This window comes from Aspergillus homomorphus (genome assembly GCF_003184865.1).
Source record: "Aspergillus homomorphus CBS 101889 unplaced genomic scaffold BO97scaffold_7, whole genome shotgun sequence".
Classification (NCBI taxonomy): domain Eukaryota; kingdom Fungi; phylum Ascomycota; class Eurotiomycetes; order Eurotiales; family Aspergillaceae; genus Aspergillus; species Aspergillus homomorphus.
Genome location: NW_020291893.1, coordinates 81,337 through 96,833, shown reverse-complemented (window position 1 = coordinate 96,833; position 15,497 = coordinate 81,337). Strand labels below are relative to the sequence as shown.

At 51.2% G+C, this 15,497-nt stretch overlaps 6 protein-coding genes across 6 annotated transcripts; 4 read left to right on the top strand and 2 right to left on the bottom strand.

Annotated features, from left to right (window-relative positions):
* Positions 1–150: 150 nt before the first annotated feature.
* On the top strand, positions 151–1,301 carry BO97DRAFT_422123 (uncharacterized protein; the record flags this gene model as incomplete). The annotated part of the gene is made up of 4 exons (XM_025696768.1): positions 151–234; positions 294–344; positions 456–591; positions 658–1,301. 4 exons carry the CDS (start codon positions 151–153, stop codon positions 1,299–1,301), a joined length of 915 nt encoding a protein of 304 aa, XP_025553924.1.
* A 1,610-nt stretch (positions 1,302–2,911) lies between these two features.
* On the bottom strand, positions 2,912–6,406 carry BO97DRAFT_385682 (general amino acid permease; the record flags this gene model as incomplete). Its single annotated transcript, XM_025693491.1, has 10 exons — positions 2,912–3,632; positions 3,725–3,934; positions 3,998–4,080; positions 4,128–4,290; positions 4,339–4,444; positions 4,500–4,610; positions 4,664–4,771; positions 4,824–4,984; positions 5,266–5,501; positions 5,552–6,406. 10 exons carry the CDS (start codon positions 6,404–6,406, stop codon positions 2,912–2,914), a joined length of 2,754 nt encoding a protein of 917 aa, XP_025553923.1.
* A 211-nt stretch (positions 6,407–6,617) lies between these two features.
* On the bottom strand, positions 6,618–8,443 carry BO97DRAFT_476213 (glycoside hydrolase family 76 protein; the record flags this gene model as incomplete). The annotated part of the gene is made up of 5 exons (XM_025700462.1): positions 6,618–6,721; positions 6,816–6,918; positions 6,988–7,034; positions 7,213–7,228; positions 7,325–8,443. The coding sequence occupies 5 exons, from the start codon at positions 8,441–8,443 to the stop codon at positions 6,618–6,620; spliced, it is 1,389 nt and encodes a 462-aa protein (XP_025553922.1).
* Positions 8,444–10,217: 1,774 nt separating this feature from the next.
* Positions 10,218–11,506, top strand: BO97DRAFT_385676 (nucleoside-diphosphate-sugar epimerase family protein). The gene is made up of 2 exons (XM_025693490.1): positions 10,218–10,680; positions 10,741–11,506. The coding sequence occupies exons 1-2, from the start codon at positions 10,429–10,431 to the stop codon at positions 11,389–11,391; spliced, it is 903 nt and encodes a 300-aa protein (XP_025553921.1). The 5' UTR covers positions 10,218–10,428; the 3' UTR covers positions 11,392–11,506.
* A 419-nt stretch (positions 11,507–11,925) lies between these two features.
* On the top strand, positions 11,926–14,416 carry BO97DRAFT_364080 (Zn(II)2Cys6 transcription factor; the record flags this gene model as incomplete). The annotated part of the gene is made up of 2 exons (XM_025692530.1): positions 11,926–12,330; positions 12,397–14,416. The coding sequence occupies 2 exons, from the start codon at positions 11,926–11,928 to the stop codon at positions 13,978–13,980; spliced, it is 1,989 nt and encodes a 662-aa protein (XP_025553920.1). The 3' UTR covers positions 13,981–14,416.
* On the top strand, positions 14,251–15,313 carry BO97DRAFT_422117 (NmrA-like family protein; the record flags this gene model as incomplete). Its single annotated transcript, XM_025696767.1, has 4 exons — positions 14,251–14,593; positions 14,655–14,858; positions 14,926–15,088; positions 15,157–15,313. 4 exons carry the CDS (start codon positions 14,251–14,253, stop codon positions 15,311–15,313), a joined length of 867 nt encoding a protein of 288 aa, XP_025553919.1.
* Positions 15,314–15,497: the final 184 nt, after the last annotated feature.

Here is a 15,497-nt window from a genome sequence, read left to right as displayed (position 1 = left end):
CCGGGGACGTGGGACGATCAGTTGAACTGCCAGGCTTCAAATCGAACCGGTTGAATAATTTTCCACAGTAGGCGTGCTCGTGCTGCTCTTCCAGTGCACGTTAACTGCCCTTAGTACCCTTAGTATGAACTCAAAGGGTCCAATGGCAGCATGGCCTTGCAACGTCAAAGTGGGAATGGCATCAATTCGGACCGGTTCCGTGCAGGGGGGTCTCGGTTCCGAATGTGCCACTGTGTTGTTTTGTTTTGTTGTGCACTTCCGTTCCCACTCGGTTCTGACTTTCTTCTTCCAAGATCCGCCGGAACCGGTCCATCTTCACTCAGTTGCAACTTGCCAGTTACCAGGTGCTCAAACTTAACCTTCCGTCATTTGGGCCACCGATTCAACCAGACAACTAAACAAACATTCGGTAAGATGCGAAGTCTCGTCGCTGACTGCTCGATAAGCCAAACTAGTATTTCTCAGCAGCATTGCTTCATCTTCAACTGCGCGTCAATTACAGCGAAGCATCCCAAGCGGACGTAAATGGTGCCGGCAAGCTCGCCCTGGCGGATGTCGCACAAAATGCTGGCTTCAGGGTTGTTGCCACAGGTATACAACCACCCACCTAGTCCTGCCTGACCACTAGTGCTGCTAATCATTGTTGAGTTTGTCCAGGCGAAGGCGCCGATGAACACTTCGCAGGCTACGGCTCCCTATCTCAGAATGATTCCCTCCTCGAACCCGACCACTCCAGGATGACGGTCGAATATTCTGCAACAAAGCACGCTGAAGCAGCTCAAAAGGCCAACGCAAGCATGTTCCCAGGCCATGATTTGAGCAAGATATCTACTCTGCCCTCCACTGCGAGAGCCCTTAATCACACCCGGATTGCTGGGCCCATTCCCCGCACCTCGCCACTTTTTCTGGGCCCTTGGACAAACTCACTCAACCCAACCGACGGGCAAACGGTCCTGCTTGATTCCTTAAGCGGCGAAACTCGCCAGGCCATTGCGGAGAAATGTCACCCGCTTCATACAGCCGAGTTTTCCTATACCAAGTCCTTTTTCGCAAACTCCCTCCTCCGATACCTGGGTGATAACATCGATATGGCGTTTCAGGTCGAGTCACGGCCTGCGTTCCTCGACCACAATCTGACGGAGTATGCCAACTCCTTACCACCTAGCCTGAAGATGAAGGTGAAGTATAATCTGTGTGAGGCAGTGAGACAATTCGCTACCGAGGAGGTATACAAGCGAAAGAAGCAGCCATATATAGGGCCTGTCGAATTTCAGCTTGATGGGCAGTGCACCGAAAGTTGAAGAAGCTGATTACGAAAGAGAATGTCGAAGCGTTAGGCTTCGTGGATTGGAGAAACACAAAAGATTTGCTGCGCAAGGGGATTGAGGGAGGTGATGCGATGAGTTATCGGGCTGCGGTTGTAGTTGTACAGTATGTGGTTAATGGGAAAAGGTTTGCGGTGGAAACAGCGAGGCTTTGGAGCATAGTCATTTTCCGAGGAAGTATGTACAGTACCTCGGCAAAAGTTTGCATAAAAACGCGCTAAGGGCGGAACGCGCCAAAACGCGTGATTTGATGAAGCTTTTTGAATCAACCACCAACACCATGAAAACACGTATTTTGACTCCGTTAAGCCTTGATTATCTTCCTAATCAGGAGCTGATTCCGGAGGACCGGGCGTATATCAAAGGAGTATATGATGGTGGTGGAAAACCGACTGAAATTGCCAAGGCCCTCGAAATACCTGTTCAAACCGTTTTTGCAACCATATATCGATCAACTTCACGAGTTCGTCACCAATCCAAACCGCACTCAGGCAGGCCCAAATTGATTGACGAGAGGCTCAAACGGTCAATTATTCGATCTATCAAGCGTGATCCTTTCCAAACATACACGAGGTTGATTAATTCTCTCGATATCACCGTTAGCCGCAGTACGGTAACTCGCTTGATTAAGGAGTCAGGATATAATAAGTGGAAAGCCCAAAAACACCCGAGATTAACGGAGGATGTGGCTAAGCAACGGCTTGCTTGGGCGCTCAAATATCAAAGCTATACATACACAGATTAGTGTAAAATTATATGGTCGGACGAGTGTTCAGTTGAGCTCGGGAGCAGCCAACAAAACCGCTGGGTTTTCCGGCTTAACCACCACAGCGAAAAGTAGAAAAAAGAGTTTATACAACCAGTTCAAAAGGGCAAGAATCTCAGAGTTATGGTTTGGGCTGCTTTTTGGGGTGAAAAACGGTCCGAATTGGTTCGTTTGGAGCAAGATTTTGAGGCAAAGAAGTTTGGTTACTCCGCGAACTCTTACCTTAAGGTCTTAGAGGGTTTTCTTCCGGAAATCCGTGATCAAATGGCCTCAGAGCATCTTATATTTATGCAGGATAACGCCCCGATCCATACAGCCAAGAAAGTCAAGAAGTGGTTTATAAAAGAGAGCTTAGAAGTCATGGATTGGCCGCCGTACTCACCAGATTTGAACCCGATAGAACACATGTAGTTTCCTCTCAAAGAAGGCGTTTTTCCACAGAATCCAACGCTTGAATTCGACCGTGGGGGGGATGATATAAAGACTGATTTACTGTGGGAGGCGTTATATCTTTCTTAGAACGAGATAAAGCTGGATTTCCAAAGATCGCTTGTACAGAGTATGATAAACCGTGTAGAGGCAGTTCTCGAGGCAAAAGGGTGGTATACGAAGTATTAAGGCTTTGAAACGCCGTTCAAACTGCTTGATTTGGCGGAAAATTGATGTATATAGCCTAATTTTAAGTTTCGTTGCTTACAATTACAGAATATCTGAATTATATATATTTTTGTATGGGAAGAAGATTTGGTTGGGTTGCCGCGCAACCGGAATTATGCAGACTTTTGACTAAGAACTATATCCGCGATCTAAAAGAGCCAGGCTATTCAAACCATCTGTCAAAAGCCCTCCACCTCCAGCTCGGCTTTTTCTTCGATCTTTCTAGCCCTACCAAACGTTCATATTCGTCTATCTCAGCCCGTAACCCCTTGACCCCCAAGTCCGCCCCCTCCGGCCTCACCCATCCAGTCCTTTTCCCCAATTTCCACCCCATCCCCAGCACCACAAATACAGCAATCATCGCATAGTCCAATATAAATGTCTCAATACTCCATCTGCCGTTGAGGAATACTTCCCATCCCAGCACCAAAACCATCACCCCGGTCCCGACAACCGCAAGCCATCCCGCGTACGGTTGCAGGTATCCGCGATAAGGCAACGTCCGTCGATCCACCCCCTGCGCTTTCAGCGCGGCGTAGAAATGAAGATACGTCACACACGTCCCGAAGTAGTTCAGAAGATAAGAGGCGGTGATGACGCTGACGAGCCAGTTTAGCACCGTAGCGGAGGTGTGTTGCACCTGCAGGAAGGCGAGGAGGCAGAAGGCCATGGTGACGAGGATGGCGTAGATGGGCAGACCGCGGGCGGTGCAGTGCGTGAAGATCGCGGGTGCTTTGCGAGTTAGGGCGAGTCCGTGCAGGGTGCGCGAGGCTGAGTAAATCAGGTTGTTGCCGGCGGAGAGGACGGAGGTGAGGATGAGCAGATTGACGATGTGGGGAAGGACGGGGATTGAGAGGTGGGTCATGGAGATCACGTAGGGGGATCTGTAATCGATTGTAAGTGTGGGTTGTGTGTGTTATTTTGGGGAGAATGAATATGGAAGCGCGTGTCGGGTGAAATCAGGTCAGGGACTCACGCTGCACCGGTTCCACTTCCCTTACGGGTTCCTGCGATCGTGGCGGCGAGGGTCGGGTCATCGTACGGTAGAACGATCCCCATGCATAATGCGCCTGCGATGAAAAAAATCATCAGTCGCCAGACGAACGAGGAGTAGGCTCTGTGCATAATAACTCGGGGGCGCTCTGCTTCGGCAGCAGTCATGGAGATGTATTCCGGTCCGACCATGCTGGAGGTTATAATGTTAGCTGGCCATGGCGACATTTGGAGCTGGGAAATCTAATTAGCTTACGTGAATGAAGCTTGGATCATGCATGCCAGGACTCCACAGAATCGTCCCGTATTTCCTGCTACGAGATATGAGACAAAGGCGCCCTAAGTAATGTGAGTGATTGGCTTGGTGGCGATCAGGACAGACCTACTGGATCCTTCCAGTAGCGGAAGCCGTAAGCGTCATGATGAGGATTTCCTCCAACCATCGTCACGAAGGTGTAGCAGATGAGACCCAGCATCAATACAATTTTACAGATGGACAGATAGAACTCAGCGACTCCGAAGTACCGTACGGTCAGCGTGTTGAGAATGCTATGAGGATTAGCACGGTCGCGGAATCAAAGAAGCAGCAAATGATACCCGTATATAACCATGACAGCAACCACGACTGCTGCCACAGGTATTCGATCAGTCCAGTAAGTGAGGAGCACATTAATCGCAACGATTTCATATGGAATACCAAGAGCTAAAGCAGGATTAGAGATATGGAAGTGCCACTATCATCGGGAGTGACCACTCACCCATCGTTAGGAAAAAGTTCCATCCCATAGCGAAGCCTAGGGCATCGTCGACCCAGTGACCCGCCAGCTGAACAAATGGCGACGGGATGGGAAGAAAACAAACCATCTCCGCTAGATAAATCAGCAAGGATAATGAATTACCGTAATAAACTGCTTGAGCCTACCGAAGCATTGGTTGACAGCCAGGATGATAGTGCCATAGGCCACGAACCCCAGGAGCAGTCCGGCCGGTCCACCTTTAGGGAGCACCGCGCCCATTTGGACAAACAAAGCTATTCTCGTCAGTACCCAACCCTACCAAAGAGAAAAGGACCTGAGACATACAGGTGCCGATGGCGCCTCCCACCGCCAGAAGTTGCACCTCTTTACCTCGCAGCTTGCGATGCAGATGCTGCGACCCAGCCGAGAGCACGCGCTCTTCCTCAACCACCGTATCGGGGATTTTAGTCGTGCTGGATTGCATGTCAGGCGGTTCCTGCTTTCGACTTTGTGTCTGTTCTACATTCTGCAGAGATGGTGTCCCTTGTGGGCGTTTATATGTGCACTTTTTCTTTAAGCGCGATGGTGGGGTGCAATAGCGGGGTTCAGACCTATGAGCAGGGATGCGATGGTCGACTTGCAGCTGCAGTCTTGGTATGACTTCACTGATTGCCTCATCCTGCATCGATCATTCATTTTGCTAATATCTGTTGCATTGTCTATTAACAAGTCGCTATAATTTTGATATAAGGCAGTGCCAGCCTGTCCTATCGCTCCCACCGTCTACTCATCGTCCCCAAAAGGCATCGCCACCCATTCGGGCTCCTCTACCGGAGGCTCCTCACTTTGGCACCGTGGGCATTGACAGACGAATCGAAACAGAGTCTGCAGATGCTCGCGTCTTGCTTTAAGGTCCGTGAGCTTCGTCAAATCGAAATATGAGATACAGCATTCTTCACCCGCCGCGATATCCTTCGCCGCAGTGAACACCATGCGACCGTGTTGGTCAGGTTGATGCATTATCTACTCCCAGATCAGTAATAACACAATCTACATCGTGCACTAGAACTCACATTCGGACCGCACGAATGATTGGCGATGGCCGCACGGGGATAGACTGCGGCACCGAACTGCTCGCCTCTGTTGAGGGCATCTGGGGGGACGGGATACAGGCCCGTTTCGCGGGGGTACAAGCCAAACGAATTAGCTTCTTCTTGACAGATGAGCTTGACCACATCACTGTCCGGCAGGTTATGCGGCAAAGCCGGGCTAGCACGAAGGTACTTCTTCACGAGCGCGGTCCAGGATCGCACCTGGGCATGCGACCACGAGTCCTCCGATCCGCAGAAGGACTGCATAGCTTGCCAGCCCTGGGCGAACCCACGCCCATGAGCGGTATCAGTGCCCTTGAGAACGAGATCACTTTCTCCGGCCGACAGTTCCAGCTGTCGCGCAGCCAGAATGCGCACAATCAGCCAGAGCATCCCAAACTCATACTCGCCCCATTTCGAGCGAATGGAGGCTGCAAACCGGTGCAGCCAGGTGCACTCGAACTCATGTCGCGAATGATCCGCGGCTTGACACGCTTCACTGCACCACATCACATCTGCCAGACAGGTCTTCGGGCAGGCGATGCGATTCGCGTTGCACGGCATCCGTCGGTTGCAGGTGGGATTACTGCACATCAGAGCGTCGCTGGTGCTGGGGTCATCCACCGCGGGAATGACGGCGTAGGGCGTGTCGACCAGCAACCGCTCGCCCCTTTGGATGGGTTTCGACGCCCGCAGTTGCCGGCCCTTGACCGGCACCACCCCCTGTTCAAGATGAGGGTGGATCCACGGGCCTAGATTCGAGGTGACATCGGCGACGGCCGGCTTTGTGGGTGTCGCTAAGGGGATTTGGTGCACTGGGGATTGTAATAAGGGCATCTTGGGCAGCTGGTTGTGGATTGTTGCTTTGTGGGCACTTGTCTAATTTGTCCTCGTCAAACTCCCTGGGGGTTTTGCCCAACTTTTTTTTTTTCGCCCTCGGATCGATCAAATTACACTATCGATTTCCATATCTTCTGCAGAGGAGTGGGGCTACTCAGTTTGGAGTCCTCAGAGCCAATTATTTGGGCATGAGTTGCTGGAGAGCCAATTAGGGCTCGTCACAAATGCGATGGGTCTTATCGCCGGATCGCGTGGCAAAGCTTGAGCCATTCCAGTTGCCGTCGGGTCCAGATCGGCAAACATATCCTGTCCCTAGATAAGGAGCAGGTTTGGGGTTCTCTTAATGGTCTCCACGGTTCGTGACTGGGGTGAATTCTGTCGATACTTCACTTTGAGATGTACAGACCGATTCCCGTGTTCTTGTGGAGCAGGTCCCAAAAAATTGTGAGAAAGACGAGAATGCCCCACAATTGCCGGTCCGGCATTCGCTTTGAGACCATCTCAATGAGCTAGCCAGGCACAGTAGCGACCTGAAAGAATCCCTTCCAATTTGACATCCTTGCGTATACCACACTGACAATTTTCGGTGATAATTGGACGGACTGATAAGACCACAAAATGCAGACTATCATGCATGATTAGTAATCATTCACATTGGTTGATAGCTCTTGTGCTTAAGGCACGTTATGCACGTCCTGTGAAATATTGAAGCCATCTCAAAATCGAGCAATTACCAACGTTTTCCGATATGAAATGTTCGTGCTACTGTGTCGTAACGCTTGAAAGTATTTGCCTAAACGTACTACGCTCAATACGCAGCTGGAAAATTTAAGCCTCAACCAAAGATCAAAGTATAGAATTGCGACTCAATTGGTCTGTACACTAAGACAAGATACACCAAAACTAGGAACTGACAGCAGCAGCGGCAACAAGAGCATCGCACGCGGAGCTCTGAGTGGAAGCATCCGCCCTTGAAAATGGCCCCGACCAAACGGGCCCCAACTGATAATCATCGCCTCGATCCTTCTCCCAGATACTATCCGCATTGCGCAGCAAGAACCTCCGAATCTGCTCGTTGGAAGAAGCCTTGTAGAGCGTCTTCAAGTTTCGCATGAACACCCCCTTGAACTGCGGCGCATCCCCCGTGCAGTTCGGCTCGCACGACTCGGTCAGTACCCCGTCCGAGTTACTCAGCGCACTCATGGCCGCACTGGCAATCTCCTGCGCGGTGGACACATACGACAGGTCGCCAAACAGCTGCGACATCTCGACCAGCGCCCCGAGGATCACCCCCTGGTTGTAGCTCCACACAGTGCCGCCGTCGTTCTTGCAGGTGCCCAGGTCCAGCCCGTTGTTGATGGTGTGTCGGTCGTTGATCAGCCCACTGTGCGAGAACCAGCTCCAGATCGTCGACGCCCAATCCTTGTAGTAGCCTGCCTGTGAGGGGAGGCGACGGGCCAGGTGCGCCGCCAGGCTGAGGAAGAGCTCGTTCTCGATCGCCCCGATCTGCGTGTGCGGCTTGTCCCACCACAGCCCGCCGCAGGTGGCGTTCCAGCCCGTGGTCATGTCCGCGAAGAGGTCGGCGGCGGTGTTCAGGTATTTGACGTCCTGGGTGAGATCGTACGCTTGGATCCACGCGAGGGCCCACCAGGCCTCATCGTCGTAGTAGTCGTTGATGAAGCGGGGGTAGGCTCTCCTGGTGATACGGGGGGTGCTGCGGGCATGGGCCTGGTTTCTTCGCGAGATGGTCAAGGACCGTGCAGCCGTTGATCCCTGGGCACGGGTGTATGTATTCTCAAAAATGGCAGCAGACTGGCTGAGCTGACTCGGATCCAGCGCTGTGAAGTCGGCCAGCACGGTGAGACAGTTGGCGCTGTTCCACCACCCAGTTGTGTCCCACAGCCCGGTGCTCGGGTTATACCATTTCTGCAGGGTGGTCACGGCGGCTTTGGCATTGCTGAGGTAGTGGGTGGCGGCGAAAGTGCCGTGGATAAGTAGCAGCGAGGCTATAGAGGTCTTTACAGAGAAAATCATGATTGTTGGTGAAGTATGAAGATGTATTGCATGTATTGCATGAATAGGTCGGGGTGTGCGGGCTATTTAGTACTATCGTTGAGCCCGAGTCTAGGGCACGTCGACGTTTCTTTGCCCGGGGGCAAGAATGCCAACACCAGCATGTGTCCTTTTTTCTGCAGGAAGACCATGAATGGGCTGTGCTTGTTTCTGAAACACTTCTTCAGCCATAATTAGAACCAGTTTTGGGGGCCTCATGGGGCCAAAGCTGAAGGAGAGCCGCTTGATTGGGAGCGCAGTGGCTTGGATCAATTGTTAGTGCGACGACGTGCGACTACGGCGGACGATTGCCGCCATCGGGTAAATGGAGTTCGTGAGTCCCTTGACCGCTGTATTTACCGCTTTTTAAATAAGAACTAGGTTCTAATTACTTAATATAGACATATAGATAAAAATCAATCAGATGAGATTCAGTCTTGGTAAAGAGTACTCACGTGACTGTATATTCTGCTATTACTTACCGCGTCAGCCAGCTTCCTGGGAGGAGATACTTGGTAAGAGGCCTTGTTTAGATATTTGCTTGATTAATTAATTATTTGTTTACTTAGTAGGAGGTGCTTGGTAAGAGGCTTTGCTGCCTTGCTTGCTCACTCGCTTGTTTATTTTCTTATTTGCTTGCTTGGTGAGAAGTGCTTGGTAAGAGGTGCTTGATGAAAGGCCTCTTAATGTATTGATTCTGCCGGCAGAACACCAAGCAAAAACTCATTTGCCCGATGGCCGCAATCGTCCGCCGTACACCGGCTGCCCTGCATTGTCAGGGTCCAGTAGCCCAGATATCAGGCAAGAAATCCAGGATTTAATTTCAATCGCAGGACTAGCCAACAAATCCTTGTCTGACCATTGCCTTCGGACTTTATGGTTGACTTGCATGGTTTTCTCCTTGGAATGACTATCCGCCCGGATTATTCTGCCGAGTGAACAACCATTGTGATCGATGCGAACAATAGAAAGTCCCTCGATACTACCGCATGTACCTTGTTTACGCCATGAGCCAAGCAAGCAGTTCGCCAGGCAGGATCATAGCCTTTGTGAAGTAACAAGAATGCAGAATTCGTAGACTAGCTGGTGTGGGCAATCGCAACTTGTAGGGTGCCCCCAACTAAGGGCCCCTTAGAAGACTCTTGGAGCCCAAATCGTCGGGGGATAAATGAAGACACCTTCCGTAAGCACAGATCAGCAATGTGTATGAGAGATTAAATCAGATATCCGGAGACACTCTCCATACTGTACATAAGATATCGCCCTTCATCGAGCTTAAAAAGAGAGAAGACTACCCAAACAGGATAAAACAGATTCCTGACACGGCCTAAGGTGTCTCAATTCTACGGGCTCAATTCAAAAATGCCAAGTACAAGCACGCAACTAATCGATGAAAGGATTGCCAACTCCGGCTGTTCCTCAATACTACCTCCAGGTACTGTACCTTAAGGTAAGGTATGCACCGATCCATCATCGCTCTCGGGTTGACCAATGAGGGGTAGGCACGTCACGTGGAAGCACCCCTGTCGTACAGGTCCATAACAAGCATTCTTGACGCAGTAAGACCGAGCGAGCACTTGGAACTCAGCAGAACTTTAGTCATTGACCATTCTTCTCGGCTTTTCGCAGAGTCCGACCGAGAGAGATGGAAGATGAATCAGCTCGGGGTTGATCTCAACCCCGAACCTTCAAATGAGGTCACCAGGCCTGGGTTCTACGCAGACCCTCGTATTTTCTTCTTCTTTGTTCTTTTTCGCTGGCTCTTATGATTTCCAATCCTCTTGATTTCTAACCTTCTACTCTCGATTATTGTCTGCTGGAACATGGAGTTTGTCGCAGTCTCGTGCACAGAGCCAACCGAGAATATATAACCACCCCCCAACAACCTGCAGACCCAGTAGAATTCAGTACACACATCAAACAGCGACTTCAGTTTCTACATCACCGAGCAAAAGTATCTCATCAGCATGACGGCAATTCTAGTCACCGGTGCCACAGGCAAACAAGGAGGCTCGTTGATTAAAAGCCTTGTCACCAAGAATGCACCTTATGAAATCCTGGCAGTCACACGAAACTCCCAGTCCACATCAGCACAGCGACTCAGCCAACTATCTTCGAAGATCAAACTAGTCGAGGGCAATCTGGACAACCCGGCCGGGATATTTAGCAATGCGCACAAAGTAACCCAAGCCCCAATCTGGGGTGTCTTCAGTGTTCAGGTGGGTGAAGCATTACTCAAGACTGCATCCACCACGGTCGCGCTAATCAGTCTCGAACAGGTCGCGATCGGAAATGGCGCGCAGGAAGAAGCCCAAGGCAAGGCACTGGTCGACGAGGCGCTGAAGCAAAACGTGAAGTTTTTCGTGTACAGCTCCGTGGATCGAGGCGGCGATGCATCGTTCAGGAACCCGACCGATATTCCTCACTTCCAACACAAGCACAACATCGAGCATCACCTGGTGGAGAAGTCCAAGAACACCGAGATGAAGTGGTTCATTCTGCGCCCGACAGCCTTCTTCGAGAACTTGGTGCCCGGACTTTTTGGCAAGGTCTTTGCTACGTGCTTCAAGATGGCGCTCAAGGGCAAGCCGTTGCAGTTGGTGGCTACCAGCGATATCGGATACTTTGGTGCGGACGGTTTCCTGCATCCCGAAGCATGGGCAGGGAGGGATCTCTCACTGGCAGGCGATGAGATCACTTACGATCAGATGGCGAAGATCTTTCAGCAAAAGACGGGACAATGGATGCCGTCCACTTTTCGAGCACTCTGCTCGCTGTTCATGGCGTCGATGAAAGATATGGGATACATGTTCAAGTGGTTCCACGATGAGGGGTACAAGGCTGATATCCCCGAGTTGAAGCGCTTGCACCCCAATTTGAAGGATTTTGGGACTTGGTTGGAGACGGAGAGCGAGTTCAAGATGAAATGATGATGGGGGTACTTGGACTCTGTTTTGCAAAACCTTCTGCACGATTCATGTATATTATGCTTGCTGGATACCTGGACTTCCTCTAATCATGTTCTCGTAGTAATTCTAATTCGACACTATTATGCATCCTTGTTTGAAGGTATCTTACTAGAAGCGCAAAGTAAAGACAAGCAAATTACAAGATCACTCAATGTCAAAGTATCTCATCGTTGATAAGGGCTGAGGAAGACTGCATAAGGAGTAGATTATGCCCTTATGCCCCTTGTGCATGTTGGTTACTGCAGTCATGTTATGCAGATAGTTATGCCCACCTTCTGCAGAGAGTGACAGCGGGCGGAGAGTTGCTGACTCAGCAGTCTCCCACCCCGCTGTTTTTATGCTCTCGCATCCCTGGCTTCATCCCTGTTTCGAAGCCAGCTTCTCCGATTTCTAGCGTGAATTGCCAGGAAGCTCATGAACAAAGATAAGAACACTCAACAGCAACAACACTCCATGATTGAACTTGTTCCGACATAGATTCTTATCCCCGCGAGGATGCCGCCCGTATCCGAGAGGAAGAACAGTGGCGGTTCCAAACGGAGTTGTGTGCGATGCAATCAACGAAAAGTAGGTTGCGATAAGCAGAGCCCCTGCGGCCGATGCGTGAAGGCTGGCCTGGAATGCGTCCATCCCGGAGAAAAGCGAGCCCCACGGAAATTGAGACGCCCTCCAGTCTCCGAGATTCTAGCCCATCTCAAAGTATTGGAGGCTGAAGTCCATAGGCTGCGATCGCAAGTCAAGTCAGAAGCGCAGTTGGATCAATTTTCTGAAAATGCCATCGCCCCTGGCCCTCAGAACGGTGGAGATGCAGGGGTCACCACTTCTCGTGGCCGGTTGGTGGTGCAGGGAGGTCGGACTCGCTACGTTGGGGACGAGGCCTCGGTGATCCTGGGCGACAAGGTAGGTCTGTCTCTAGAGTTCTCTTGACGCGAGCTCATCATTTTCACACAGATTCGAGAGCTGCAGGAAGTCTGTGATAAGTCCTCCGATGAGGAGAGTGACACTCATACCTCCACTCGCATGAAGGGTCCCATCCCAGTGCCCTCAATAGGATTTCTGAGGTCAGACCACAGTACCGAGGGCTTAGGTCCGAGCATCCCGCTCAAGACTTTCCCCGTGTCTCAATTGCAGGCATTGTGGGAGATTTACCAGTCGAATGTGGCGCCTATGATAGCTCTACTGCACCTACGATCGATAGACTCTTTAATGGTCGAGGCTGCACAGGATATGGAGAACCTAGACCCCGAGCAAGCAGCCCTCGTCTCGGCTGTTTGCTTCGCGGCCGTGGTAAGTATGACAGCTCAACAATGCATCTTACTCCTCGACGAGCCCCATGATATCTGCATCGAGAATTACAGACGTTCCGCGGAGCACGCGATCGCAAAGGCAAACCTAATTAGCACTCAAGACGTTCGTGTCTTGCAAGCCGCGACACTGTTCCTGTTATGTCTTCGTCGATGCAGCGATTCGAGGCTGGTTTGGGCGGAAAGTGCGATAGTGGTACGGGTTGCACAGCGGCAGGGGGTGCATCGTGATGGCCAGCCCTTGGGCCTTAGCCCATACGAGATCGAGATGCGCCGCAGACTATGGTGGCATATCTGTATTCTCGACATGCTCTGCTCAGAGGACCAGGGAACGGACACTCAGATCCGACCAGAGATGTCCAATACCAAGATCCCTTCCAACATTGACATCGAAGTCCTGCGACCGGAAATGGACACCATGCCACTCCCAAGCTTGGGCTTCAGCGATATCACGCTCTGCATCATTCACTGTCAAATGATGACGCATCTTTACTGGCCAAGCAAGTCCTTTGAAACTAGCATAGGTGCGATGTCTTTGGAGCAGAGAGAAACTCGTTTGTCTGAACTGGAAGCCTATCTCGAGACAGAATACTTGCAGAGACTAGACTTAGACAGCCCTATACAGTGGATAACGGCCGTGATTGCCCGCCTAACGCTATCGAAGGCGTGGTTAGTAACTCGCCTGACCGCGTCAGCAGGACCGACCGCTCCAAATGATGGGATCTTTCGCATGGCGGTAGAGACTGTCAAATTTGCAAACCTGCTTCACAGCGACGTGAGGATTTCTCAGTGGGCGTGGCTTAGCAAAAGCTACAAGCATCGACACGTCGTGGCATATCTCCTTTCTGAGCTATGCAATCGTCCCGTTTCGTCCGACACGGACCATGCCTGGGAGGCAGTGACTCAGATCTACAATCAATGGTTGCACGAAGATGTGGAAACAAATGACATGCTTCAAAAGCCCTTGTCGCGGCTGATGGAACGTGCCGCTTATTCCAGGAGAAAGAAGTCGCATCAAGCCACAGCTTCAGCTCCCAGCCGCACGCAAGCTCCCCGCCTACAAGCATCTGCAGCACATTGGATAGAGAGCTCATCCGCATCTGATGGCTATGATGCAGGCCTCAGTTCAAGTGGTATGGGTCTAACGCCACCGCCGGAATCTGCACTGGGTCTTGATCCAAGCCTGGCGGAACTGTACAGTGGCCCCATTTCCGCGCTGGACTGGCTCACGGGGTCGATACTCTGATCCATATGGAGGACAGGGACCTCGATCGATCGGTCTGAGGCAAGTATGAATTTTGTCAGCCAGAAAATGCTCTTTATTTGAGTAATCCGGCATCCCCACCGAGACGTCGTCGGGGTTGAGCTCAACCACGAGCATCAGTCAACATCCTCTATGCTTGTCCCGGTCCCCACCCAAAAGTTTATAGGAAGGTCATTCTTTACCCGAATATCCATTCAAGCTAACATCTCTCTTACTCTTCAACTCCATTCAACTCAGCTCTCATTATACAGAATGGCTTTCACTGTTGGCGTTGCCGGTATCACGGATAAGTTCGCTGGTCGGGTGGTCAGCCATCTGCTGCAGCAGTCGGACCTCACCAATCGTGGCTACTGCCGTGACCCAAGCAAAGTTCCCGAGTCCATCGCCTCTGCAGGAAATGTGACCCTGTTCAAAGGGCAGGCATTCGACAAGGCGGCTGTCCGGTCCTTCGCGGAGGGCTGCGACGTGATTGTGTGCTGCTACCTGGGCGATGACAAACTCATGGTGGAAGGACAGAAGGTCTTGATCGACGCGTGTGAAGAACTTGGTGTGCCACGTTACGTCGCCAGCGACTGGGCGTTGGATTATACCTTAAGTTGGGCGAGCTCTTTCCGAAGGACCCGATGATTGACGTCAGGGCTTACCTGGAGACTCAGCAAAAGTTCAAGGCGTGCACATCCTAATTGGAGGCTTCATGAAGCCTGTGCTCAGCCCGTTCTTCAATGTTCTCGACACTCAAAACCATATATTTCGCTACTGGGGAGAGGGCGACGAATACATGGAGGGCACCACCTACGACAACGCGGCCGAGCTTACCGCTGCGGTTATCCGAGATCCTCAGGCCACTGGCATTCTTCCCTGTATGTACTCGGTTGTTTATGCTCGACGACCGATGAATGTTACGTGCTAATTCAATTGGACATATAGTCCTTGGTGGCTGGGCCACTATTCGTGGGATCGCACAATCCTATGAGAAAACTTCTGGGTTTAAGGCCAATCTCAAGCGATTGGGTTCCTTGGTCGAGTTGTACCAGGCCATGGACCAGAAGCGGGACGAGAACCCTGGGGCTATCTACAGTTACATGTCGCTGTATGGATCCCCATTTTGGACTGTAAGCTCTCTCAGAGCTCTCGCTGACGATGCCATGCGCGATCTAGATTCTTCTACTATTATTGGGTTAATGGGCGGGCAATTATTGGACCTGAGACGGATAATGCGAAGTACCCAGATGTTAAGCCAGTGGATTGGGAAGGTTTCATGGGGCAGTGGTCACTGCAGCAGCTGCCTACAGCCTATTTTGCGTTGAATGCCTAACCCCTTGCTTGGTGAGTAGAGTCAATGGATTGCTAGAGGTCAGATCAACAATAGCAGAGAATGACTAGATTATGGTGTGTATGTTACACTGCAGGCGGAACTGTAGGCACCTTTAGGCACCTTTACGCACCATCTCCAGGCAACTCCAGGCATCAGCAGTTAAGTGACCCTCTCCTTCTTCCTC